At 34.9% G+C, this 25,906-nt stretch overlaps 1 protein-coding gene across 17 annotated transcripts in view; it reads right to left on the minus strand.

Annotated features, from left to right (window-relative positions):
• The window catches only part of LOC107744613 (phosphatidylinositol-binding clathrin assembly protein-like), a 50,598-nt gene that overhangs the window by 3,447 nt on the left and 21,245 nt on the right, over window positions 1–25,906 (minus strand). For 3 of the 17 annotated variants that reach the window (XM_016558378.1, XM_016558385.1, XM_016558379.1), the window contains 20 exons: window positions 23,705–23,847; window positions 22,446–22,521; window positions 19,888–19,990; window positions 19,714–19,807; window positions 19,431–19,542; window positions 17,954–18,060; window positions 17,815–17,856; window positions 16,943–16,954; window positions 15,963–16,048; window positions 12,888–13,011; window positions 12,631–12,761; window positions 11,324–11,421; window positions 9,814–9,966; window positions 7,974–8,057; window positions 7,629–7,709; window positions 6,061–6,168; window positions 4,919–5,047; window positions 4,336–4,366; window positions 4,144–4,243; window positions 955–1,014 (listed from right to left, as the gene is read on the minus strand). In XM_016558378.1, the coding sequence (XP_016413864.1) occupies window positions 955–1,014; window positions 4,144–4,243; window positions 4,336–4,366; window positions 4,919–5,047; window positions 6,061–6,168; window positions 7,629–7,709; window positions 7,974–8,057; window positions 9,814–9,966; window positions 11,324–11,421; window positions 12,631–12,761; window positions 12,888–13,011; window positions 15,963–16,048; window positions 16,943–16,954; window positions 17,815–17,856; window positions 17,954–18,060; window positions 19,431–19,542; window positions 19,714–19,807; window positions 19,888–19,990; window positions 22,446–22,521; window positions 23,705–23,847 (1,874 nt within the window). The remainder of the gene's footprint in view (window positions 1–954; window positions 1,015–4,143; window positions 4,244–4,335; window positions 4,367–4,918; window positions 5,048–6,060; window positions 6,169–7,628; window positions 7,710–7,973; window positions 8,058–9,813; window positions 9,967–11,323; window positions 11,422–12,630; window positions 12,762–12,887; window positions 13,012–15,962; window positions 16,049–16,942; window positions 16,955–17,814; window positions 17,857–17,953; window positions 18,061–19,430; window positions 19,543–19,713; window positions 19,808–19,887; window positions 19,991–22,445; window positions 22,522–23,704; window positions 23,848–25,906) is intronic. The other 14 variants (XM_016558380.1, XM_016558384.1, XM_016558383.1 and 11 more) reach the window with 14 other exon arrangements.

The raw sequence follows: 25,906 nt of genomic DNA on the forward strand, positions 1-25,906 counted from the left end.
AGTTCAAATTAAATTCAATTAAAAAAAAAAAAAAAAAATAATAAAATAATTTATATAAAAAATATAAAATTAGTTTTTAATTATAATATATTTTTATTTATTACCAATAATAATAATAACAACACTAAATAATAAAATAATTTATAAAAAATATAAAATTATAGTTTTTAATTATAATATATTTTTATTTATTACCAATAATAATAATAACAACACTAAATAATATAATTAAAATACAATCAGGTGCTAAATCAGGTTTTTAAAATGCGTCCTCTATGTTTAATAAATAAGCAAACAAGCAAATACAATTATAATTTAAAATATAATAAATTATATGACATAATAATAAATACACATTATTATAAACTTAAATATATCATTATGAATTAAATTATAAGGTACTACATTAGAATGTACAACATGGGTCCTCTTTCATGTGTAATAAATACAAAAAATATATAATTTAAATAATAATAATAATAAATAAAACTTAAAATATATAATTATTATGAATAAAACAAGGAGCTACATCACATCTTATGTCCTCTCTCATGTTTAATAAATAAACAATCCAGCACACACTAGACTATCCAGTCTTACACCAGAAAAAAAAAAAAAGAGAAGTGTTTCAAGAACATGCAACACACATGCCCAGATCTTTTTTTCTTAAAGCTAAGGGTTCATGGAGGAGAAAGCAATGTAGCCATCCCTGTTCATGTGATGAATAAAATACACAGAGGAAAAAAAAAAGTCTCTGTAATGTTGCCCTAAACTCAATAAAGAGGTGCTTCAGACTCTAGAGAGCCTTTCACTGTGTTCCGCACACCCACACTACTCCTCCGGTGGGGACTGACTTACAGCATCACTGCAGCCTCTGAATATACAGGAGATGAAAAGCTAATACTTCTGACACTGATGGAGTGAGTGATGCACAAATCCCCAGTTTGCACTCACCATTGCGTATCCCATCATTCCTGTGGGCGTTGTGGCAGGGAAGGCCATGACAGAAGTAGCCTAGGAGGACATGTTCGGCGTTAGTGCAGAAATACCACAGGTAAAACATCATCAGCTTTTTTTTTTTTTTTTAGCATGAAAGAACGATTCTTCTGAACACCTTAAGTGAGAAATTTCCACTCGAGCAGCCATGAGATCACAACTGCCCCAGACACACAGTGCTCAGTGAACAAAGGCAACTTTGTGCAAGTGGACTAACGGAACACTTTTTAAAAATTAATTCGCAAAAGATACTTGAGTCTTTTAGCCTTTTCTCTTCATGGACAGCTGCTCACATCTGGGAAACATTAGAAATGTCTTTACACACTCCAACCGGATTATAGGCATGGAGATAAAGAGGAAGAGAGCGAGAGTGTTTGTGTCCTCTTTGAAGGCAGAGTGATTAGTTGCAGGTGCAGGGCTCTGGTGGAAGAGAGAAGCTCTTTGTGCAGGAGCTGTGAGATTCTCAGTAAGGTCTTCAGTAGCCACAGACACACTTTTATTTCCACTCGTGCACCATTGAAATGTGTGACAGACTCTGAACGGCCTCCTAAATTCAGCAGAGTGATGGTGACCTAATGACCAATAAATTGTAAAATAAACACATCTTCATAGAACACGAACTGAGGTCATTTACCCATTAACTAAGAGTTTGAAAACTGCGGAAGAGATTGTTTTGATGTCACAACACCCCTTAACACGCTGGTGTACATATCTGTGGTGGATAAAATTAATACAACATTTAATTTTTTTAATAAATGCACAAAACAAAAACAATCGACTTCCTTAAAAATATTTTTATTTTACCACTGTAAAGCTGCTTTGACACAATCTGTATTGTATAAAGCGCTATATAAATAAAGGTGACTTGACTTGAAGGATCATGTGACACAATATTACTGGTTTTGCTATTTTGACAAATTATGCAGCCTTGGTGAGCATAAGAGGCTTATTTCAAAAACATTTTTAAAAATCGTACTAATCCTCAAACTTTTGATCAATACAAAACATTTTAACATAATACAATTTTTCAAATGCTCTGAACAGTTGAACGTGGAGCCATAATTATCCATTTTATAAAAGATAATTCCATTTACAGCCTAATATTGATCCTTTAGAAATATAAAACTCAACCGTGTGTTTTTTTCCTGAGTACACAACACTAAATCAGAACATACGGCAATGAATCTCAAGATGATGAAAGATAAACGTGTTTGCAGACTTTGAGGAATCTCATTAAGATACTTTCGCAAACTTCTAGCCAGAGTAAGCAAACAGCTCAGTCGTACGGCAGTCTTAGGTGGAACAGCACCTCCAGAAACGTTTGACAAGCACAAACAACTCTGCAGGAGTAAATATGACTAAATCATGCTGATGTACTGATCAATCCAGCTCAGCATATCCTGTTTAAGAAAGAAAGAACTCTCCGGTGGAAGTGTTTCCATCAGAATGTTTACCAAGGCACGTAACTGTTTGATTACCTACTTTATTGGACATTGCCCATTGTCCGGTAAACCCTCCGCTGGAAACACTAGCCCATTGATTCACGCCAAAATGACTACAGTTGTTTGCTGATGGCGATAAACAAATGAAACCGATGAGAGGAAAGGGTAGAGGAGGAACAGAGCTGTCAGCCATGCCGAGATAACATCTGGTTAGATCAGCTCATGGGTTTCAGCGCAACTTGGGTCACTCAAACACACACAGGTCATAAATTGTGACCAAAGCAAAGGCGGTGGGGTTAATAATCTCATGCGTTTCAGAGAATGGTTCAACTCAGCGTTTTGACTTACGTATTGTGGGAAAAGCATGCCATTCTGTTTATCCCGTCGCACGAGAATGGTTACACAACGCAACAAACCCAATTAGAGGGCATACAACACAATAACATCTCACATTGTGAGCTCACACAAACACATTGTAAACATAGACAAGACAGAATACATTCCAGCTGTTTTTGAGAGTTGATTACAGCTCTGTTCCAAATGCTAGTGTGCTGCCTACCTACAGTAGGCAACATTTTTAGGACAGCAGGCAGCAAAAACATGTTGCCTAATAAAATACCTAATTTTGGTCAAAATAAAAGCAGAATCACATATATACAACCCCAGTGAAAGAATAAAACAAATTTACTAATAACTTAAATAATGATATAAAAATATTTTATTAGTAAATAAATACATTTAAAATCAAGGTGTTGGGCAGAATTTAAGGAAATAATTATAGTAATAAATAATTACTGAGTCCTGAAAAGTATTGCTAGAACATCACATACATACTTTGAGCATAAGACAATCCCATTATACACTGATAATAATAATAATAATAACACATTAATAAATATAACATTTATTTATAACTGAAATATAATAAATTCTCTTTTATATTTTATTAGCAAGTAAATTAACTTTTTTTTTTTAAATGAACAGAATTGAGGGAAATGTTGATAATTGTTCAGTCCTAAAATGCATCGCTAGAAAGTAGTTCTAATTAAATGTACTATTTCATCTAATATTTGTGTAAAGTATCAAGTTGTTAGCTTAGCCACATGCTAACTTCAAAGTATAATGGAATCAAGTTCTAATTTGGAAAAGTGCAACAGAACGCCATTTGAAATTGTACTCCAACTCAGAAATTGTCAAACTTCGTGGAAATGCGAGGGTAGGATGTTACGAGGGCATATCAGCACGGTTAATGATAAACATAGATAAAGAAGTAAATTAAATGCATCAGTGACTCAAAGTTCCAACATCACATGATAATAAAGCAGGTTAAACAAATATTTGCAGAGACAGGAGTGTAAAACACGGTAAACTATCCTCTCAATTTATAAATGTACACATACAAAACAACTGTAAGCATTTTGCTAGCCATTTGTGTCTGTACACATCATCCAAGCATCGGAATGCTACTTTGGTCACATGAAATTGAGTTTTTAGTATTGTACATCCTTTCAATTCAGTCACTTCTAACTCCGTCATAGAAGGTAATCTAGACAGCGAGGCAGCTCATTAGGGTTTGGAACAGAGCCCGTGTTTCAGAATCAGTGGAGGAACTCCAGCTATTTTCTGTCTATTGGTTTATGACAGGTGTTTCTAGCACAAGTCTTGTTTCATTTGAGTCAGCGAAAGCACATATTGTTGTCCTCACCATGGTGGCAGGGTTCCATGTTGTGGTCGGAGCCATCTTTGGTTGCCAGTTGGTTCCTCCAGTCAACTTCTTTTCACCAGGATGACTCCAGTGAATGTCACTGAGGAGAAACAGAAGAAACCATTATGATCAAGTCGCTGAGTTTGAAGAGAACTATGAATCAGGACTGAGATGAGCAGCAAATGTTCATACTTATTTGCGGTTCCATTTCCAATACCGAGATCTGGAAGAATAAAAAAAAAAAACTGGTGAGGAATATGCCAGCCATTGTGAAATGCTAAATTCACTTCAGACCCTAAATCAATAAATAAAACAAAAGTTGCTGTTCATGATTACTAGTACCTAAATACAGAGTAGGGCTGCGCAATTTGGAAAAATAAAATGTTTTCAACAAAACAGTCTGACTGTGATTGTGGAAAAAAAAAAAAAGTTCAAGGTTTGCCATGCACAATCTGGCCAAACATTTTGTGAATATCAACATGACTGTAAAATAGCATTATTATTTTAAATTGAATTTTATATATATATATATATATATATACACATTGTATATTACAATGAAATATTACAATAGTGATATTTCTTTAATATTTTTGTATTTAATACTAGCAACATATTATTATTATTGCTAAATACAATACTAAATACAATTACTACAGAACTATTACTAAAACAACCAATTTATAAGCACTTCTCATTACAAATTTGTATAATTAATCATACAGCCCTAATACAGAGGGTCGTTTGTAAGATATAACAAGAACAGTACACTTACTGCCCACAAGATTGGCAAGGGAGGAATCCAAGTCATCGGAAACCAGTTTGCCTGGCTGTTGGGCGCTGGGCGTCAGGCCCTGGTTGGGAGAGGCCACTGTGGGTTTCAGGATGCCACCTAAAATATCATCTTAAACAAACAGAGGAGAGGGAATGGGAGAGGGATGAAAGACACAGACAACACACACAAACAGAAAAAGCGCAATTAGGTTGGGTGGAGCGAGAGGCAGCTGCCCTCGGAGCAAACGTTGCAGGACTGAAAGTGATTGAATGTGGGTAAAATCTTGTCGAGTCAACTCACCCAGACATGCAGTGCCATGCAAAGCCAGCGGCCCAAATAGATCAAACCACACAGTGAGAGGAGAGAAAGAGGACAAAATGAGGAACATCTTAAAACATGACTGCGCAAATTATGGTGGTCTTATCTTACGTGACATGGGCTCACATTTAAAAAATGCTTACAAATTCAAGTCAAACTTCTGTAATGCACTATATTTACAAGAAAAAATTCTATATTTTTAACAACAACAACAAAATTTTTTTTAATGTTACCAATAAGAAAGTTGTTTTAGAGGTGGATTTGTTTTCCTTTGGAATAACATGCATAAGACCAAGACTGTGTAATAGGACAGTGAATTTTCAATTTAGCGTTTATTTCATAATTTAATTGTGTTGCAAGCTGGATCCAAAACTGGGTCAACCATGGCTCAATGTTTTAGAGTGCTAACACTTATGCCAAATCTCCAACATAAGACACTGATTTCAAACCAATCATGGGTTTAAATCAAAACTAAGACCCAATGAAACCAAGATTCAAGCAAATGAATGCTTCAAGGTTGTTTTATGAGAAGCCTGAGGTGTGATTTGTGTTTAGAAAGCAAGTTCCAAACATGCAGTATTGCAAACATGACACAAAAGAGATCGAGTCTTTAAACACATTATGATCCCTTTTATTATGAAAATACCACAGCAAACTTCTAGAATGAAAAGTGGCTGTATAACCGTTTTCACATGCTAGTTCCACTCTGTCAGCTTAAGCATGGTCCATTGCATTGACCTTCAGCAAGTGAGATGGATGTGAAGCATCACATGTGGAAAAAAGCAGTGAGTGAGTCACAGCAACTGGGTTAACTTCTCTCTTACCAGCAGAGTCTGTGCTGTTGGTGGCCGATTTATTGCCGAACACGGAGTCAAAGTCGACATTAAGGCCTGTTGAACTGGGAGGCTGGGCGGCGGGAGGTGCAGAGAACCCTGTGTAAATGGAAATAAGGTCAGACCTAAAAAAACACCACAGGCTGGTTCACCTAAAATTTTTTGAGTGCTGGAAGAATGCCAGAGAACAGCAATTTCAAAACAGTGGTTAATGTTTTCTTCCATTCATTTAAATGGATCGATTCTGTTATAGTCTATAGACTTCCAAAAATGTCAGCTGTTTGACTGGGTTAGCTCACGGCAACTGACTCGTACTTCCCACAACATGTTTGCCGTTACAAAACCACATTTCATTCCTCTTCATCAATATACCAGTAGTTTCATCTAATATACTAGAATTAGCCATTTGAGGTAAAAAAAAAAAAAAAAAAAGGGGTCAATAAGAGTTATATTGATTTATATAATTCTTAAGCCCCGTTCACACCAAGCACGATAACTATAAAGAAAACGATAAAGATATAGTTCTAAAAATCGTTCTCAATATTAAAGAATAGCAGAGTCCACACCACAACTATAACGATAAAGACAAAGAAAAACGATATCGTTGGAATCACTTTCAAAACAATTTTTCTCCAGCTGATGAACGATAAAAAATTGACAGCCAATCAGAATCCATCCTGCTGTAACGAGCTCGAGAATTTAAAGCGGCAGACGAGCGTGCGCTTAGAATAAACAGACGATACTGTTCGTTGGTGTGGACGCTAATATCGTTATCTTTATAGTTATCGTTCTTGGTGTGAACAGAGCTTTATTTTCTTATTTCCATTAAATAAACTAGTTACATGATATGCAGACAGATTAATCCAATTAAATATTGCATATTAATATTTCCTTGAAGGAGTGTTATTAACTAAAACTATTACAAATAATTTTTGTTAATTGAAATAAAGCTGAAATAAATCAAATATAAACATTAGATGAAAAGCTTAAACTATAAAAATGTTAGAAATGAACCTTGGCGACTAAAAGTTTAGTTGAAAAAGCTGAAGTACTAAAAATCATTAAAAGTGAAATAAAAATAAATGAGTTTAACAGAAATAAAAAACAAAATCTAAAAAGACAAAAGCACATACAATTCCTAAAGCTTTGAGTAAAATTAGAATGAAGACTGAAAAAATGAATATACACTATAAGAGTATAAAAATACTAAAACAGCAATACCTTGAAGGTGACATGAACATGGTAAAAAGACAACAATATATATATATAGTTAGATATTTGAAATCTGCATATGATTATACAGATTGTTAGCCTTTTTCATAATTAATTATGCTAAAGTAAATTATTAAATTGACAACCCAATTAAAAAATAAAAATAATAAATAACAATAAAAGCTGAAAACACAGGTTGCAAACTTGAACTGGAAGCTGAATGTCTGAATTGACTGAATTGATAAACCTGTTCAGTTCAGTCCTTTGCGAAAGGAAAGAAAAGACCAGACACAGCTGAAGGATGCAGAAAGAGAGAGAGAGAGACAAGCCGGAGGGATGGCACCTACCTCCGAATAGTCCAGCTACAGCGGAGGGCTCAGAGTGGAAGAGAGGAGTGTTAGGGTAGGCAGCTGGAGAGCAGAACGAGTCTGACAGGCCCAGAACAAAAGCACAGGAGAACCAGAAATGGGAAAATTAGTGAAGAGATACAAAATTAATAAAAATAATAAGCAGAGGGATATTTATTCATACTCTATATTCAAATCAAAAGGGTGGAATGAAAACTAATTAAGTAAAAGAATAAAGGTTCTAAGAGTAATTTGGGGTAAAAAGCACTCAGAGGGGAAACCACGGGGTAACGGCATTATGTTTCCCGAGCTCAGAAAACATACATCACACTGGGACGTCTGTACCTGAGAGGAAGCAGCCCATCCGAGCAGAGGGCTCGACGGGTGATGCAACGGGACAGCTTGAATCAATAAAGGGATTGTAATTATCTGGAGAACCAAGAAATTAAATTGACATTTGGGAAAAACATTAAAACTTAACACTCTAAGGATGGGAAAAATTAAAAAGGGTAAAAGAAAAATCCAAGAAAGGCAGCAAAGCACAACCAAGCAAGTTTTTGAGTAAGGTGGTCCAGAGACCATCGTACAGACCTTCAGAAAACCACCAAAAAGCAATTAATTGAGGTTCAGTGTAGGCAAAAAGGACCACCAAACTCAAATAGGGTACAAGCATTTTTAAGCAGTTAATTTGTACTTGATAACAGCCATTCTCACTCTTGATCACATGTATTCATATTAGACCAGCATTGCTCGATCATAAAAGCCAACTAACCATAATACAGCTGTAAAAACAAACACTCTTTACAGTAGCAACAAACCATCTGTCTGTCACTCTCTCAAATATGCTATTGTTCGCTCTGAGAACATAATAAATAAAGTCCCTAGTGTAGAACAAACTCACAGAAGCTAGACTTCCTTTATTGCTTTTACACAACCATAGAAAGGCACACATTCACAAACACACACACAGTGTTTCAAAACCTAGGCTGTGTTCAGAATAGCATACTACCATACTTCTTTTACAATTTCTGCAATTTATATTGCATAGTATGACAATTTCGAGGATCACTGTATCACACAATGCAATGTGCTCGACCTGACTTTGTGTTTCCAATGTGACAAAAGAACAGGAAGTAACTATTTTTGATGAAACTGCCACAATATTTTATTTTATTCTAGACTCACGATTAGATTTATTTAAAGTGTGTTTATTTATTTCAATTACAGGTACCTTTTTTTTTTTATATAATTTTTTTTTTCTATTTTTATTTCCAATAATCAAAAAGCAGGTCAGATTAAAAAATGCATGCACTTTATCTTAAAACATGTAATAAAATCTGTTTAGCTTAGGGACCAATTCTCACTATTAACTAGTTGTTTATTAGCATGCATATTACTAGCATTTTGGCTGTTTATTAGTACTTATAAAGCACATATTAATGCCTTATTCTGCATGACCATATTCTAGATCCCTTAATCCTACCTAAATTTAACAACCACCTTACTAACTATCAATAAGCAGCAAATTACGAGTTTGAGGGAAAAGTTGTAGTTAATAGTGAGAATTGATCACCAAACTAAAGTGTGACCAAAATCTTGAAGCACGGTAACATTGTAATGTTACTAGATATTAATATATAGTGACACTGTATATAAACATAGAATAATTCTGTATAAAATAGTTTATGACACTGTATATAAACAGAATAACTCTGTATAAAATAGTTTATGCTGTATAACAAACACTTTCAAATGCTACATAATTAGTACGTAAAGCTTTATTCATTTCAATTAACTTTATTTATTTATTTTTTAATATAGGCATCATTCAGTCTATACTGTGCATTCTTCAGTAGGCTAATATTCTATTTTCAGTTGCCTATGCAGACAGCATTTTTGGGCATCACCAGTGCATTTGAGCTTTTGAGTTAGACACTGGCAAAAACACGGTCTAGGTAGGCAGCTTGCTAGGTTTTGAGTACACAGCCAGTATGAACTTGAGACACACGTATCAGATACTTTAAGGGTTATTAAGGTCAGGCTGGAACTGCCCAGCGGGTCTTTGTACACTTGATGCGGTGGAGCATTCAGGACAAAAATAAGAGTGGAGGGAAAACAGATCAGCACGCAGCAGGCGAAAGAAAGCAAACAGTGCACTACATGAGAGAAAAGAACAGCCGTTTACCACCAAACATTTCATGACTGGGTGTCCTAGAGAAAAAACTAACAGCATCTGAAGACACAACAGGCAGATGGACAGGATCAACAACTGGTTTTGTAACGAAAGGATTTAAGTTTGGAATGGAGTCGTCAACAGCCTCTGTAGACGTGAAAGGATCTACATGGCCAAAGACAAGACAGAAACACAAAATAACAGGAAAAGGTTAGAGCGAGAGAAAGCATGCAAACACAGACTAACAGACAAATGAGGTGGAGTCTGTTTGGTCTAGACTCTAGACGCTTCCAGATGTAAATAAACTACTAGACTGAATGAGACATCCAACACGCGATGTAATGAATATGTAACAAATCACACGTCTAAGCTAAATGGATAGGAATGATTCTTTGAATCATGAGAATCAGTAGAGAATCATTTGAATCAGTAGAACTTCAGTCTGATATGAAGCTTTGAAGCTGTACTAAGATCTAAAATATATAAATAAACATTTAATATTTTATAAATATTTAATAAATAAATAAATGGTATTAGTGTTATTAGTAAGCTTTAAAGCAAATAAAATGTATACACAAAATATAATATATCAGCGCTATTAATAATTGCTTTAATTGTACAACTCTGAAAAAAAATAAATAAATACTAGCTGTGCCAAAGGTTCAATAACCATTAACCTGATTTAAAGACATAAAAAAAAAAAAAAAAAATAATGTGAAGTTCAAAAACATCTCCGTAGACCTCTCCTGGCTATCATTTTCACTATGAACATGTTCAATTAATTTTAAAAGATTAGTTCACCCAAAAATCAATTCTGTCATCATTTACTCACCGTTCCAAGACTTGGAATATATTCCACAAGTCAAAATGATCACTTTTACGAGACGTTTTTGGATCAGTTTGGAGTATGACAGCCAGTATGACAGTTTTCATTTACTTGTGTAGCAAAATTTCACATTTTGTGTTCCACGGAAGAATGAAACTCATACGGGTTTGGAACGACATAAGGATTAATAAATTATTACAGAATTATCATGTTTAGATTCCTTTAAAAGTCAGAGAACATGACAGCAGAGGTGTTGGACAGTGTATAGCATACATAAATCTCCAAAGAGCTTCAAGATAATACATCTGTGAAGGTTGCTGAGCGTGTTTTACACAGTATAATCCAATAAACACTGAAAGCTGCAGGCTTTTTATGGTTCTGCCTGACTAATATCAGAAACCAATATGATATCAGTTCTGCCACGTTAAATATTATGTTACACACCCTATCAGCACTTTTGGATAAAAATTAGACTCATTTATCAGACTTTACAGATTAGATGTTATTCAGACAAATACGGCGCGTGCAACAAGAACATGCTTTCTTTAGGCGATAGCATCGCGGACAAAATTCAAGAGGGAACATTCACTGCTTAAGTTTTGATTACAGCAGAGAAGACAGTGTTGATGTAAGCTTGATTTCTCTGAGATGCATATTAATGCAGATTTGTGAGTTCCTGTGGTGTGGACCGCTCACCTCCCCATGTGTTGGCTAAAGGCAGGCCGGTGGAGAGAGGCAGGGAGGGCTGGAACGTGGGCTGCAGGTCCAACAGATCGTTCGGCACCTTCGGAGTACTGGAGCCAGACACGCACCAAGACAAACACAGACACACACAGGAACTGCATTAATGTCTTCCATAAAACGGCAGTCTAAGGACCAAGCATTTCACAGTTATATGGCAAAGACAAACTTGGCACGTTGATTTGAAGTGCTTAAAGTGGAGACTTAGGGAGTTGAGGGGAAATTCACATGCAATCAATACCTTCTTCACAGTCAAATCCTGTCCGGGCAGGAATTCACACACTTACAGTGTAAACAAGAGAACCGGAACCTGACTTTATACTGATTTTTTTTTTTTAAACACACAAAGACGCACAGTTTCAGGACAGCAGAGGTTAATCTGATTTGAACAAACCCCTAACCGCAAGTATAACAGTAATAATGATGCTCGCCTTAGCAAGCACCATTAATAACTTATGCCTCCATTACTCCTTGAATGACATCATCATTAAAAGCACATACGCCTGTAACGTAATTGCGGAGTTTAACTTGCTGTCATTGTGTAGTCCTGCATAGAGCCCTAATAAAACACTAAAAGCTGAAGATGCCAAACGACTGCACATGTGCACTCATGCACCAACTGGGGAAATAATCACTACCAGCCGTGTATCATCAGAACAGAAAGACTGCGGCATCAATCATCAAATATAGCGCAATTGGTTGTGTGGGCAGAACTAATTGCGCTATATTTGATGATTGATCAAATGCTTTTCAGCATTTGAACTTTGCAGTCATTTATAATCAGCATTAAATGGCATTTACAATATATGAATATATTTTATAAAAATATAAATATTACACATTTTAATAACATGATTTGTATGTACAAAAGTTTTCTGTAATACATGTGTGGCTTTTAAAATTATAGAATACAACCAAACAAATCGCTGAGGGCGAAACTACGGTAATGCAGGACTGTCAGTCAGCGGCTGTGGGTGGGGCCTAAACTATGTGATGTCACATTGCTCAGAGAACCAAAACGGCTTGTCTATAGAGACTGATTTGGTTTAATCGGGATTAAAAAATAAGGAGTGGGTGGATTTTTATCATTGTAGGGTGGTTGTGTTCACACACTGCCAACACATTTTTATGTCTAAACACCATGTAAAAGTGGATTTTGCATAATAGGTGCCCTTTAATGTGTCTTTGATGAATGAGAATATGAATTTCTTTTAAAAACAAAACTCCAAACTTTTGAACAGTACATATAAAAAAGCTATTACCTGTTAGTGAAGCTACTGGGTGTGGAGAACAGGTCGATGGCAGGGGCAGAACTGATGGTGCCCGTCGCAGTGGAAATGGGAGATGCAGCAGTCGTGGAGGGCTTCTTGGACAGTTCCTTCAGGCGCTGCTCCTGATGGAAGAATCAAACCGTGTAACCTTGCTAATTACCTTGCTAATTGGGTATGCTCCAATATGATGAACTTTTTAACAAACAAAAAAAACTCCTTTCCACTCTTTCATAGATGGTGTTACATACCTTAAGTGCTTTTATTCGAGCCTGCTCCTCCTCCAGAGCTGCCTGCTTTTCCCTCTCATCAACCTTGGTGAAAGAGATACCCGTGTTGGCCAGGGAGGACACCGCATTGGACAGCGCACTGGCTCTGTGTAGAAAGACGGGGATATGGAGATAGAATTGTTGCATAATTCCAAATAAATAGATTATGATCCACAAATAAATGTAAAGAGATAGATAAATGTAAATAGAATGAGATCCACAAATAAATCTTAGTTTCACAAACATGACTTTAATTCACAAATAAATAAAATAAGATCTGCAAATTAAAAAAAATGTTAAAATGTGTGCGTGTATATATATATAAAAAAAATGTTTGTTTTTTTTTCCCCACAAACACAACTTTGCCTGGCATTCATTTGTAAATCGCGTCCTGTACATTTGTGGATCGCTGTGCGCATTTGTCGATTTGAACGATTAGTCAGTGAAGTGTGGCTGTTATCTGAGTGGCCCGAGTAGGCTGTGGGTGGAGTCCATGCATTTATGGATTGTCAGCGTTTTGACGCTAGATATGTTTCAAAATCCACAAATGCACGCAGCGATCCACAAATGCAAAGAAAGAAATGCATTCACAAATGTACAGGGAGCGATTCACAAATGCGTGCAGCGATCTACAAATGTACAGGACGCGATTCACAAATGAATGCCAGGCAAAGTTGTGTTTGTGACAAAGATATTTGTGAATACGTTCTTTATTTGCAAATCTCATTTTATTTATTTGTGAATTTAATTCATGTTTGTGAAACTCTCAGATTTATTTGTGGATCTCATTCTATTCATTTGTCAATGTTTAATTTTTGTTAATCTCTTTACATTTATTTGTGGGTCATAATCTCCTTATTGGGAATTATGCAACAATTCTATCTCCATAGGCAGAGGACCTGATCCATTCGGACCATGTGACGTCACAGTGCGTTATCACCGCCATGTTTGTGTCCGAGTCACAGCTGCGCGACCTGTTTCAGTCAGTGGTCACAGCAGCCACAACTACCAGAGGAAGATCAACGAAATACTCCCGGAAGGTTCTCAACAAGGTTACAATATGCTCGGGATATGTTGTGCTGTTTAGCTGTATAACAGCCGTCAGAGAAACTCCAAACTACAATTTTATTTGACCCCAAAGGAGTTAGATCGGCGGAATAAATGGTTGGCTTCAATCAGAAGGGACCACTGGCAGCTAGGGTTGCCAACTTCAGAAAAGGAAAATATGGGACAATTGTGATTCTTTATAGGAGAATAAGGGACAGAATAAAGGACACTTTATTACAGTTAATTATATATAAAAGGTGTATAAAAGGTTCTCAAAAATAATCACAATTGTTTTGCTTAACCTATTTATGTACAATTATTCTAAAAAGAATTTTAAAGTCATACAAAGAAAAAAAAAATGTCACACACGGCCTGAGTAAATTGTACCATTGTGAATTGTTACTGGCTGCACAAGTGGTGTAGTAATTTAGGAGGTGGATATACTGTGAAATTACTTGGCCTACATACATATATATGGCATAAAATTTGAAAGCATAACAACCGAAAGTCTGAAACGTCAGTCAGTAAAGCATTTTTAAAACAATTTTAACTAAAATATTATTGCAGCCATATAGCCTATGAATGAATGAAAATGCATGTTTTAATTAAAGAGAACTTAAGAGTGTGGGCTGATTTTGCTGCTTGAATAATGAGATCCAAGTTTAAGATACTCCGGAAGTAAAAAACGTCTTCCCTAAAGTAGACTGCATGTTTTCTTGTCTTGCTGGATGTTTGGCTCATGATCAATAATCATGTTGTTTGCATTCGCCCAAACCAATTTGCCGAAGACAAAACGCAGACAACGCAGAGGATTCTTCAAGCCTTCCTCGAGCGGCTACATTCACAAATAAAACGATGCTTTGTCCAAAAAGAACGATTAATTATCAATTGTGCTAATGTTAGCAAATTAATATTAAATATAGATTGCGTAGTAAGCTAGCTAACGTTATCTTGTTACACTATCATTGACTCAAAGTGCTTTGAGCTGATGTCAGTTTTAAATGTACAAGTAATCAGCACCTTACATTATTATGACCTAACTGTTACACTTGCTGTACCCATGTTAGGGTCCTAAAAATACAATCAAGTCCAAAGCTCAGTGTGGGAAATGGTAGTACAAGATAATTTATTATTTTAATATATTATTATTTATTAAATCTCATTTAGATGTGCTGTGTTCGTTGTCATATTGGACACAAAATGGCGGTGAGCATAGCAGAAGTGACGTCTTCGGTACCCATGAATACAGAAAACATGCCACTGTTGAAATCGCTAGGGTTGCATTAGTGGACATCAATGCTACTAGCATGAGCACAGAGCACATTTTTACTGCTTCCGCTACAGGAACCCAGTTTGAACCTGGACTGTCCAAACTGCAAGTCATCAAAATCATGTACATTCCTCCTACACTTAGTTTAAACACAGTTCACTGATTATTTTAGAAATATTTGTCACATCAAAATAATAAAATTAAATGACATCACTCACAACCCCTAAAACCACCTGTCCTCAGATCAAAATTTAATACTTCAAGCAGATTAAAATATTAAATCTAAGAAAAACTGAATTACATTACTTTAAAGAAACATGACAGGTCACAAAAAAAAGAAGCATGAAAATGTACTGAAATACACACACATTAATCCAAAATAATTTTTGCATACAAACAGCTGTAATGTAACTTTTTTTTTGTCCCATTGAAAGAATAACTGAGTAATGATTTGATATGAGAATATCAATATCTTGTGAATTTAGTTAAATGCTGGTTTCTAGATGGCAACAAAAATGCTGTTTTCATCATAAAAATCATAGAACATAGCTCAAAATCCCCTTCACTTGGAAAAACTGCACAGAACTTTTAGCCTGACACAAAACTCCCTGAAACACCTCTCTCCCACACATGCTCAGCACATCCAAAAGTCACACACACTCGCTGAATGCAGAGCATGAGGAAAGCAGCCCCCTCACATACTAGAAACTTCAAAATTAACTGCTTGAAAATCACTGTACCTGCTGGCGGCCGTGGAGTCTTTGACCTTTTTCCCCTCTAATGAAGCCAAATGCTGCTCAAGGGCATCCAGAAGGCTACTGGGGGCCTGGAGGGATGGAAACATTACTTTAGCTTACAGGCTACTACACACACACAGACAGTCCACAAATATACACGCGCAACATATATGAGTGACTGATTAAATTAGGGGCACTTTTGATTACTTGAAATCTTAAAAAAAAAAAAAAAATTATTCTCTGAAATTATTTATCACATATTTTATTTTCTTAACATGTATGACACTCAAGGACTTTACTATGAGCAACTTTCCATTGGATTTTGAAATACTATCTTTTGTTGTTGTACATGATGTAATGAGATTGCTATTTTTCGAATTTTGGAGAAAATGTTTAATAAGCCTTGACTTTAAATAAATCAACTTACTTTAAAACATTTTTTAAAAATGTTAAATAAATACAGAAATAAACAGAAATAAAAAAAACTATTAAATAACAATGAAAAATAAAAAACAAAATGAAAAGAAAAGAAAAGAAAAGAAAAATAAATAAATAAATAAAATTATTAAAAGAAGATAAATAGATAAAAAAAGTTTAGTAAGGACACAAAGATTTTGAAATTAATCATCACTTTTCTTTCCATTATAGATAATATTTTAATACCACTTCTTTGTTTTGTTTTCTAAAATATTTGGCATGATGGTAATGACAATAATATACAAATCACTGTCACTATTATATTAATTATCAAAAAATATATATTGTTTACAAATTCTGAACAAACTGAAAATCCAATTTTTAAAACATCACTTTTTTTAATATAATACTACATATACAAAAAAAACAAAAATTAAAAACATACTACGGACAAAAACATCCCCTTAATTGAAGAATCACTGCTGTGCATAAACACAGATAGCATGCAAAGATACAAACCAAAGACTCTAAACACAGAGAAAAGAGAGTGAGATGCAGGTACTTACACAAACTGTAAACTGAAAACGGAAAGATAAGGAAAGATACAGAATATAAAGGTGGTAGTTTAACAGAGGTGTTTTCAGAGAATTTAAGAAACTGCAGAAACGTTAAGAAGAATAAAAACAAACCCTTAACATAAAACGTAACATATAATTGTGTAAAACTATTGCTTTACGTTAATATATATCTTATAAAGAATCTTATCTTATAAAGATCAAGATATATTTAATACATATAAAATATAAATATAAATGTTTAAGAATCCAATGAAAACCCTATTTTAATAGAGCACAACTCTGAATTTTGAAGGGAACCTGTACCATCTAATATTATGATGATTCTGGTCTACAGCAATCATGTTCTTGTTAACACTGTCTCCTTAACACACAAACAAGTAAAAAGCTAGTTGTTGAAAATAAAAATAAAATCAGACTTAAACCAAGACCCGATTCGGTCTCAAACCTGTAAGCTGCCCACAGCATCACACCTTTATGTGCTGTATGAATCAAACATTAAGGACAGTTAGAATAGTTTCCTCCACCAGTGTCATGCAGAGATATCCGCATGCGCCGAGCACTGCAGGCCTGCGGTTTGCAGCCGCACTGCACAAGCAAATTAGTTGCAGTTCTAGAACTCTCTGATGACTTTTCCTATAACTCAAGTTAAGTATTGATATTTCTAGGTAACTGCAGGTTAGAGAGTTCTACAACTTGCACTTGTTTGGATCTAATGTAGCCATGTTAAGTTTGGCTGTGGAGCTCAAGCCGTGTCTTGCAAAATAAGAGCAGAGTGACAAATAAGTAGCTGATAGGCGGAAGGGAAAGCAGTCAGTGTAAGTTTTTCCTCAAAACCAAGGCCAATATATTTGTTTCCTCACCTGTGATAAGTCTGGTATGTCCCCTCGGTCGATTCCCACTTGCTGTAATGAGCAGAAAAGAGCTGGTTAATGTGTGTCTCATTCGTATTGGCTCATTATATAATCAAGGAGCCCCATAGCGAAGGTTACGCCGTCTTACCTCTGCCACTTTGAGAAACTCTGAGATTCTCGTCATTCGAGTGAGGAATTTCTTATAGATGTCCAGGCCTTCTTTACATTGGGCTTTCTTCATGTCGAAGTACTTCTCTGCAGATGGGAAAGGGTATGAAGTCAGATTTTTAGTTAGCTTTGCATTCCCACCACATTTTAAGGGGGCTTGCTTTTCACTCTGCGACTTCACCAGGCCGAGTTATGCTTGGCATCTGTCGCCACAACATGACCCAAAGCAACTCTCACTAGTATGTCGGCCTCTCACAGAAACTCTCATCCAACATGTAACCACTGAACAAAGCCAACAGATGCAGCTAAGCCCCTGAATGGAGCCATCCAACATAAACACTCCAAGCAAAACCACTTCATTTAGTAAAAATATCATATTGCAATTGTTTAAAGGGGTCATATGATGCTGCTAAAAAGAACATAATTTTGTGTATTTGGTGTAATGAAATGTGTTTATGCGATTTACTGCGGTAGCATTTTAAACTGCGATATGATAATCCCATATTGCTGCTCCTTAGATATCATAGATAAAAGCAAGAAGGAATAAAATCACAATGAAAAAGATTATCTTCAACACTGACTATAAAGCTTTGTTTTTTGGCTTTGAATTAAGTCTGAATGGAACCGAACTCAAGCCTCTTTGCAGAGGCAAATGTGAATGGGGTAAAAAAGGACCCAGATCTCTTTGCATTCACATTGTAGTTGAACTTAAAAGTGGACTCGGATCTCTTTTTGAAACGTCAGTTGTTTCAGTCCATTTTTATTCCAAAGTTAATGTTTTGAACCTAGTCTACTGAAGTATAATATTATAATGAATAATCATCTAATAATAATTATATATATATATATATATATATATATTAAATTATGTCTAAAATAAACAATAACATTTTGTTATTTTTGAATTTTTTTATTCAATAGTTTCCAGTAAAAAAAATAGCTTTATACATTTAAATCATTACATTTTATTTTGACAACTTGTGCAGTCCTACTTCAAATTATCATTATTGTGATAATGATATTTAAGTTATCATGATATCCAAGTTTTCAACAACAACTGATCTTTAAATAAGACAATATCAGACGGTCTGGATAACCAAGTTCAATTAAGCTCTCTAGCTAATCATCACTTCAAGTTGAAATTTGCTCAGTGCATTTCCAATTTTACTGCCCTAAACCATGACACTGTCCTTACTTGGCCCAAAAAATAAATTCTGAGACTACTGATATGTACAGGAAGGGTTTGTTTTATGAGTTACAGCTCTCAGGCAGTAAATAAGCTGTCATAAAACGAGAGTGACGAGTCAGGTCAGAGTCCTATACAACTGTCGATGAGTGGGTTGATACTTTAAGTTCAAAGGTCTCTGCAACAGGAACCAATAAGAGGAGATGGTAAAAGCCAATATGTAGGGCAGCCCACATTAGGTTTCGAAAGATCAAGCAGAATAACAGCTCACCAAGCAAGTTGATGATCCCTTCATTGTAGGCTGCAAACAGGCGGATGGCGTCTTTAAACAGAAGCATGAATGCAGCATTAATGACCCCGTTTGTGAGCTCGTTGGCATTTACCTGTCGACACAAAATAAGCCAAATTAAATTTGGTTTGAGACGATTTATGCTGCAAGAACTGAAAACCAATGCAATTACGAAAAAACAAAAGGAAAAGACCATTGAAGAAAGGTCTAGCCATTAGTGCATATGGAACTTAAATAAGTCTAGCTGTTGTCATCATAAACTCACGTTGAAGTCGAGGAGCGCATCCATCTGGTTTTGGATGATAGGGATGGTCTTTAGGAGCTTCTCGGTGTTCATAGCTCTCATTACGCCATCCGCCCTTTGACAACAAAACAGACAACCAATTCAATGAAGAGTTCTCATTTTTGGGTGAACTATCCCTTTAGAAAACAGACTTACCCTCTTTTTACTTTCGTGAAGTCGAAAGCCACTTGTCTGTATGAGACTGCCTTTTCGTTCAGGTAGCGGCTGTACCTCCGGATGAAGGTGGACATGTCATATCCTGCATGCAAAAGAGAACATGCTGTCTTTCTATTCTTGTGTTCTGATTCTAGACTATTTAAAAATGTGAGTCTTTGATGTACTAGTTAAAATCTGAGCACAATGATTGTGACTCATTTTAAATGCTCAGAGAGAAAAAAACATTCCGGTTTCCACAGGGTTAGTACGATGCATGACGCAGCCTAGAACCCATCAGCTTTATCTGACTCTGCCAAGTACGACAGGTCATTGTGAAGTGTACTGGTCTATGACGCTAGTCATATGCTCCAATGCTAGCATACTAAAGGCAAAAGATACGACAGATTTTTGTCACACAATTTCATCTTTAGTAATCAAAAATACTACGAGGGTTTGATTCATTCCTGTGAATCAATTTGTTCAAACTGTCTGTCTGTCTTCAAAACAGTGATTCAATAATTCAATGCGTCACTCAAAAATCTCCATGGAAGTCCCTGTATGGCATTTTATATTTATATATATATATATATAAAGAGAGAGAGCGAGAGATAGATAGATAGATAGTTTTGTTTAGATTCTAACATTCAGATGTATGCTGATGATACAGTAGTTTTTGTACATGCTAATAGTGCAGCTCAAGCTGCTGATCAGCTAACAAGTTAAATGTTAAAGATCACGGAATGGTTAAAACATAATTGTTTACAACTAAATGTGTCAAAAACTGTATGTATGTTTTTCAGTAAAACTAAAAGTTGCCGTGCGGAGTCAGATGTAGTCATAGATGGGGAGAGACTACAAGTTGTCTCAGATTTTAAATATCTGGGTGTATATATTGATAGCAATCTTGCTTTTAAAACGCACATTAAGAAGGTTTGCAATCATATTAAGTTCAATTTGACAAATTTTAGATATGCCCGTAGCTGCATGGCAACTAAGGCTGCGAAGATGTTTATGCATTCGATGATCTTCTCACATATCACTTATTGTTTGACAACCTGGTCACAAGTAAATAATACTTCTCTCAAACCAATTATCTCTTTATATAAACAAACCTTGAAAGTTTTTGATAAGAAATCCATATACCATCATCACTGTGATATTTTAAAAAAATACAATATTTTAAGTTGGGAAAATTTGATTATATATACAGATCTTTGTCTTATGTATAAAATCAGACATGGACTGGCTCCTCCTGTATTGAATCAGTTTGTAAACGTAGCACCATCTGGTTACAGATTAACGAGAAGTGCAGTAAGAGGTGATTGCATAGTCCCTTTAAGAAAAAGTGCATTTAGTCAAACAGTGTTTTCAGTTAGGGCTGCTCGTGAGTGGAACTCCATCCCAACTGATATTACAAATTCCAATACTTATGCTTCCTTTAAGTTTCACTTAAGGAAATGGTTAATTGAGAGTCAGCATTGTCAACATTAACTTTATAACTTAAACTCTGCTGCTGTCTTGTCTTTTTTGCTTTGCTAGTTTGATATTTTTATGTAAATGAGGTTGTTTGGTTTAGGACTGATTGAATGATTAGGGTTACTGTTATTTGTTTGTATGCTTACATTATTTTTGTTTGTATATTGATATTGTGATATTATTGATATATTGTTTAGTTTGTTTGACAGTGGATTGTGTGTATGAGTGAGCTGGTATTGATGTGTTGGTTATGTGTATAGTATAACTTTAAGGCGGATGTTTTGTTTTTAGGAATTAGTGTGAATGGTACATGTATTTTAGAGTATGTAAGTATTATGTATTGATTAATTTTTTATATTTTTAGGGTGACAATTTTACCATCAGTCCAGGGACTGCAGATGCAAAATAGCCTTCTGGCTAATTCTGGCACATTGTGCATTTATGTATGGTTGATGTGCATTGTCACTGTTAAATAAACCTGAAATAAATAAATAAATAAATAGTTATTTTTTACTGCCCAGCTATATTATATATGGGTTATATTGCAAAAGTAGGATAAAATTGAAGTACTGCAAGGTGCCTCAGGAAGAAAATCTGAGCCAGGAAGTTCTAGTCACTTTCAGAAAATGGGCCCAGAGTTCTTCTTGAAAGACTCTCCAAACTAGAGTCTCGCTGTGCTGATTCCCCTGCTGCCTCTTTTGAGTGCTGGCTGCCAGGCAGCTTGTTAACATGGGAAAAGCCTTGGGTAAATAAACCCACTAGTGCTTTATTTAAGCTGAAAGTCGGCCATGTTGCCAAACAGGTCCCAAAAGGGAGTTCAGGGAGAAGGTTACAGAAGACAGACAGAAAGAGTGAGACCGGACCTAATGCTTCTACTTCCCAAACCTTACAACACCACATCTGACCATAATTAACATTAAAATGATAAAACTGTGAAAACACAGTGCATGTTCTGTCAGCTCCTCAAATATTCATCATGTCTGCATTTGCCTTAGGTTTGGACGCTCATGAAAATGGATGACAGCTGGGATGTGTTTGGAAAAACAGAATGACTAATGAAGTGTCGGGCTGAAAGCACCTACCTTGTAACCCGCTTTTGTCCAAAAAATTACTGAGGTTGAATAATGTGTTCCTGGAGGCTAGATATTGTACAAATCTCTGTCAACATGAAGAACAAAGAGTTTGGGTTTCAATTTATTCTGAAGTTAGTCACCATGCAAATAAACAGTACTGTCAAAGCCACAAGGGTAAAATTGATTGACTGTGGCATATGTGCGGGTTTAACTGTTTTAGCTTAACCAAAACCATGATTAAACACTGCTGAAAATACCAACAGCTAAAGGATTCGTGTTTTTATTTAAAATTTGGTTATTTACTCATGCTTATTTAATTTCAAACCTGACTTACTTTCTTCCATGAAAACAAAAGGTGAATCTTGGCCAATCTTTTCAGTAAAATCAAAAAGAATGGTGAATAAGGTTGTAAACCTTAAAAAAAAAAAAAAAAAACTTAAGAGTATTGCCACTTTAAAACTCAATGCCCCCCCCATTAATTGAGTAAAATAAAACGTAACTAAAATCGATTGAAATAAAAAATAAAACAGAGTGGTCAGCATATTCTTAAATTAAACTAAAATTAGTAAAATAGAATGCAAATAAAATAAAAAGCAAATTAAACAATTAAAATAAAAAAAATGTTTAAAAGTGTCCAGGATATTTTCAAAAAATAATGTACAATAAGATGTAAAACAAAAAAATAAATAAATTACAATAAATAAAACAAATTATATTATTATTATTAATGTAATTTTTTTTAAGTACAAAAAACTATTTTGAGAGTTTGGAATTGTAAACCTTAAAAAAAAAAAAAAAAACTTAAGAGAATTGCCACTTTAAAACTCAATGCCCCCAGGATTAATTGAGTAAAATAAAACGTAACTAAAATCGATTGAAATAAAAAATAAAACAGAGTGGTCAGCATATTCTTAAATTAAACTAAAATTAGTAAAATAGAATGCAAATAAAATAAAAAGCAAATTAAACAATTAAAATAAAAAAAATGTTTAAAAGTGTCCAGGATATTTTCAAAAAATAATGTACAATAAGATGTAAAACAAAAAAATAAATAAATTACAATAAATAAAACAAATTATATTATTATTATTAATGTAATTTTTTTTAAGTACAAAAAACTATTTTGAGAGTTTGGAATGACAAGATTTTAAAATTTTGGGGTGAACTATTCCTGAGTTCAGTCTGAATGCATTTCATCAGGCTATAGAGCTCAGGCTGAAGGTGATGAATGTGTACAAGAGTGTGTGTGTGTATGAGGGGAAGCTGACCTCGTTGCCGTAGACCATAAGTTGGTGTGTGGTGATGAGGGATTTGAACACGACCACCCAGCTGGTGTTGGTGGTGCGCTCGAACAGCGTGTCGGCCAGCTGAGGGATGTTCACATTCATCTCATTGGTGCACTGGATCAGATCTGGTGAGAGAGAGTTGAAGGAGGTCAGTGTGTTTATAATTCAAACTGTCAGCACGTCACAGCCTTTGTACTTGGGCCTAAATAACTTAAACAGTTTTGGTACGTTAACACATGTTTGAACCCTTACATTCCAGATTTCCTTAAAAGGCTGTCCTAACTAGTGGTCATCTGATGAGTTTTCCAGTGACAGATGATGGTACTGATATAAAGAGAACATGGTAGTCAATGGTTGACATAAAATACTGTTCTGTCAGTATGATTTTTTTTAAAGAAATGTCACAAAAGATTCCCATTTCATATAAATAATGCTCTTTTGAACTATTCATCAAAGAATCCTGAAATGTATGCATCATGGTTTTCAGAAAAATATTAAGCAGCACAACTGTTTTCAACACTTGAGCAGCAAATCAGCATATCAGAATGATTTCTGACAGATCATGTGACACTGAAGACTGGAGAATGATGCTTGCTGAAAATTCAGCTTTGCCATCAAAGGAATAAATTACATTTTAAAATGTATTAAAACAGAAAGTTGAAATTGAAAAAAAAAATTACATTACTACATTTTTACTTATTACCGTATATTTGATAAAATAAAGGTTACATTACTGATCATAAGAGACTTTTCAGCAAGTTCAAAAAACAAATCTTTTGAACAGTAGTGTACATGGCAGCAAATAGATGTACTCTGTATGTAGGGCCCTATGAAATTCGTTAAATTTTTTCCCAAATTCAGTTTTATTTATTTTTTCCAAATTCCATTTTTTCCATTTTGATTTTTCTGGATTCTCTTTTAAAAAAAATAAAATGTTTTATTATTTATTAAAAAGCATGTCTAATTAATTGAAATCATAAAACTTACACAATTGAACAGCTATTTATTAAAAGTTTAACAAAAACTTTTTAAGGTCCTATGAAATATGTTTTTTTCTCAAATTCAATTTTATTTATTTTTTCCAAATTCTGTGGTTGCCATTAATTTCCTTGATTCCATTTTAATGGTTCCATTCAATTTTAATGATCAAAAGCATCTATAATTTATTTATTTTATAAAAATTTATATTTTTCTGCTAAATAAATTCTGGTAAATATTTTTTTCTGGTAAATATTCCTTAAAAAAAATAATGTTTTAACAAATTTATTAGTAGTAGTAGTACTATCATTACATTAATTCATATGTTCTGTCACAGTTTCTTCAAGTTAAACCAAACTTATTTTGACGGGTTGCTGTGAAGACCTTTAAGTTTCTGTTTGTATGTGATATGACGATAGTTTTTCTCAAACGAAATGGTGAAATGCTCATAAAATTACTTTCAGAGCAGTTCTAGAGATTATTGATTCTAGAGATTATATTAGATGTTTTCATGTACTCAATATGTGTTCATACCGAGGCAGCAGAGGCTGATACCCGTGTAAATATCGGATCAGCTTTCCAGCGCTGGAGAGAACTCAAGGAGCGGGAAGGCCTGTGATCGGACGCCGAGGTTGCTTTGTTTCTTCTCGATAGGTGAGTAACACCGTGTCAACACCAGACGCGACAGTTGTCGCGCCACGCAGCAAGAGCTAAAGTCTGTCTATACTGGATGCGATAAAGCGACTGCTGAAAATCATTTGAAATTTGTGTCAATACGTCATAAATAGAACGCAGCAGCAGTTTTCTGTCGGGGATTTGTCGTGTCGCGCCGCATCCAGTGTAGACAGCATCACTGATTATAATGAGTTCTATAGTATTTTGTCGCGCTGCTCGTGTCCTGTTAGGGCTGGGCGATATAGCTAAAAAAATGTATCAACGATATAATGTTTCATATCGTTCGGTATCGATAATTATTGACATTTTTTATAACCTTTTATAAAACAAAGAGCAATAGAAAAACAAGTTTAAATTTAACCACTGTATTTTTAAATTAACCCAATTTATTGAGACAAACAACAAATATTTTTTGTTTTAACAGTCAAACACACAATAAAAATTAAACAAATATCTAATTTCTAAAGTTTTATATGCAGATTAAATAGGTCTCAATGAATCTTTTGGCTTGTCTCCCGAGGCCACAGGAGG

Source organism: Sinocyclocheilus rhinocerous, unplaced genomic scaffold (assembly GCF_001515625.1).
Source record: "Sinocyclocheilus rhinocerous isolate Xijiao unplaced genomic scaffold, SAMN03320098_v1.1 scaffold767, whole genome shotgun sequence".
In the NCBI taxonomy this organism is placed as follows: domain Eukaryota; kingdom Metazoa; phylum Chordata; class Actinopteri; order Cypriniformes; family Cyprinidae; genus Sinocyclocheilus; species Sinocyclocheilus rhinocerous.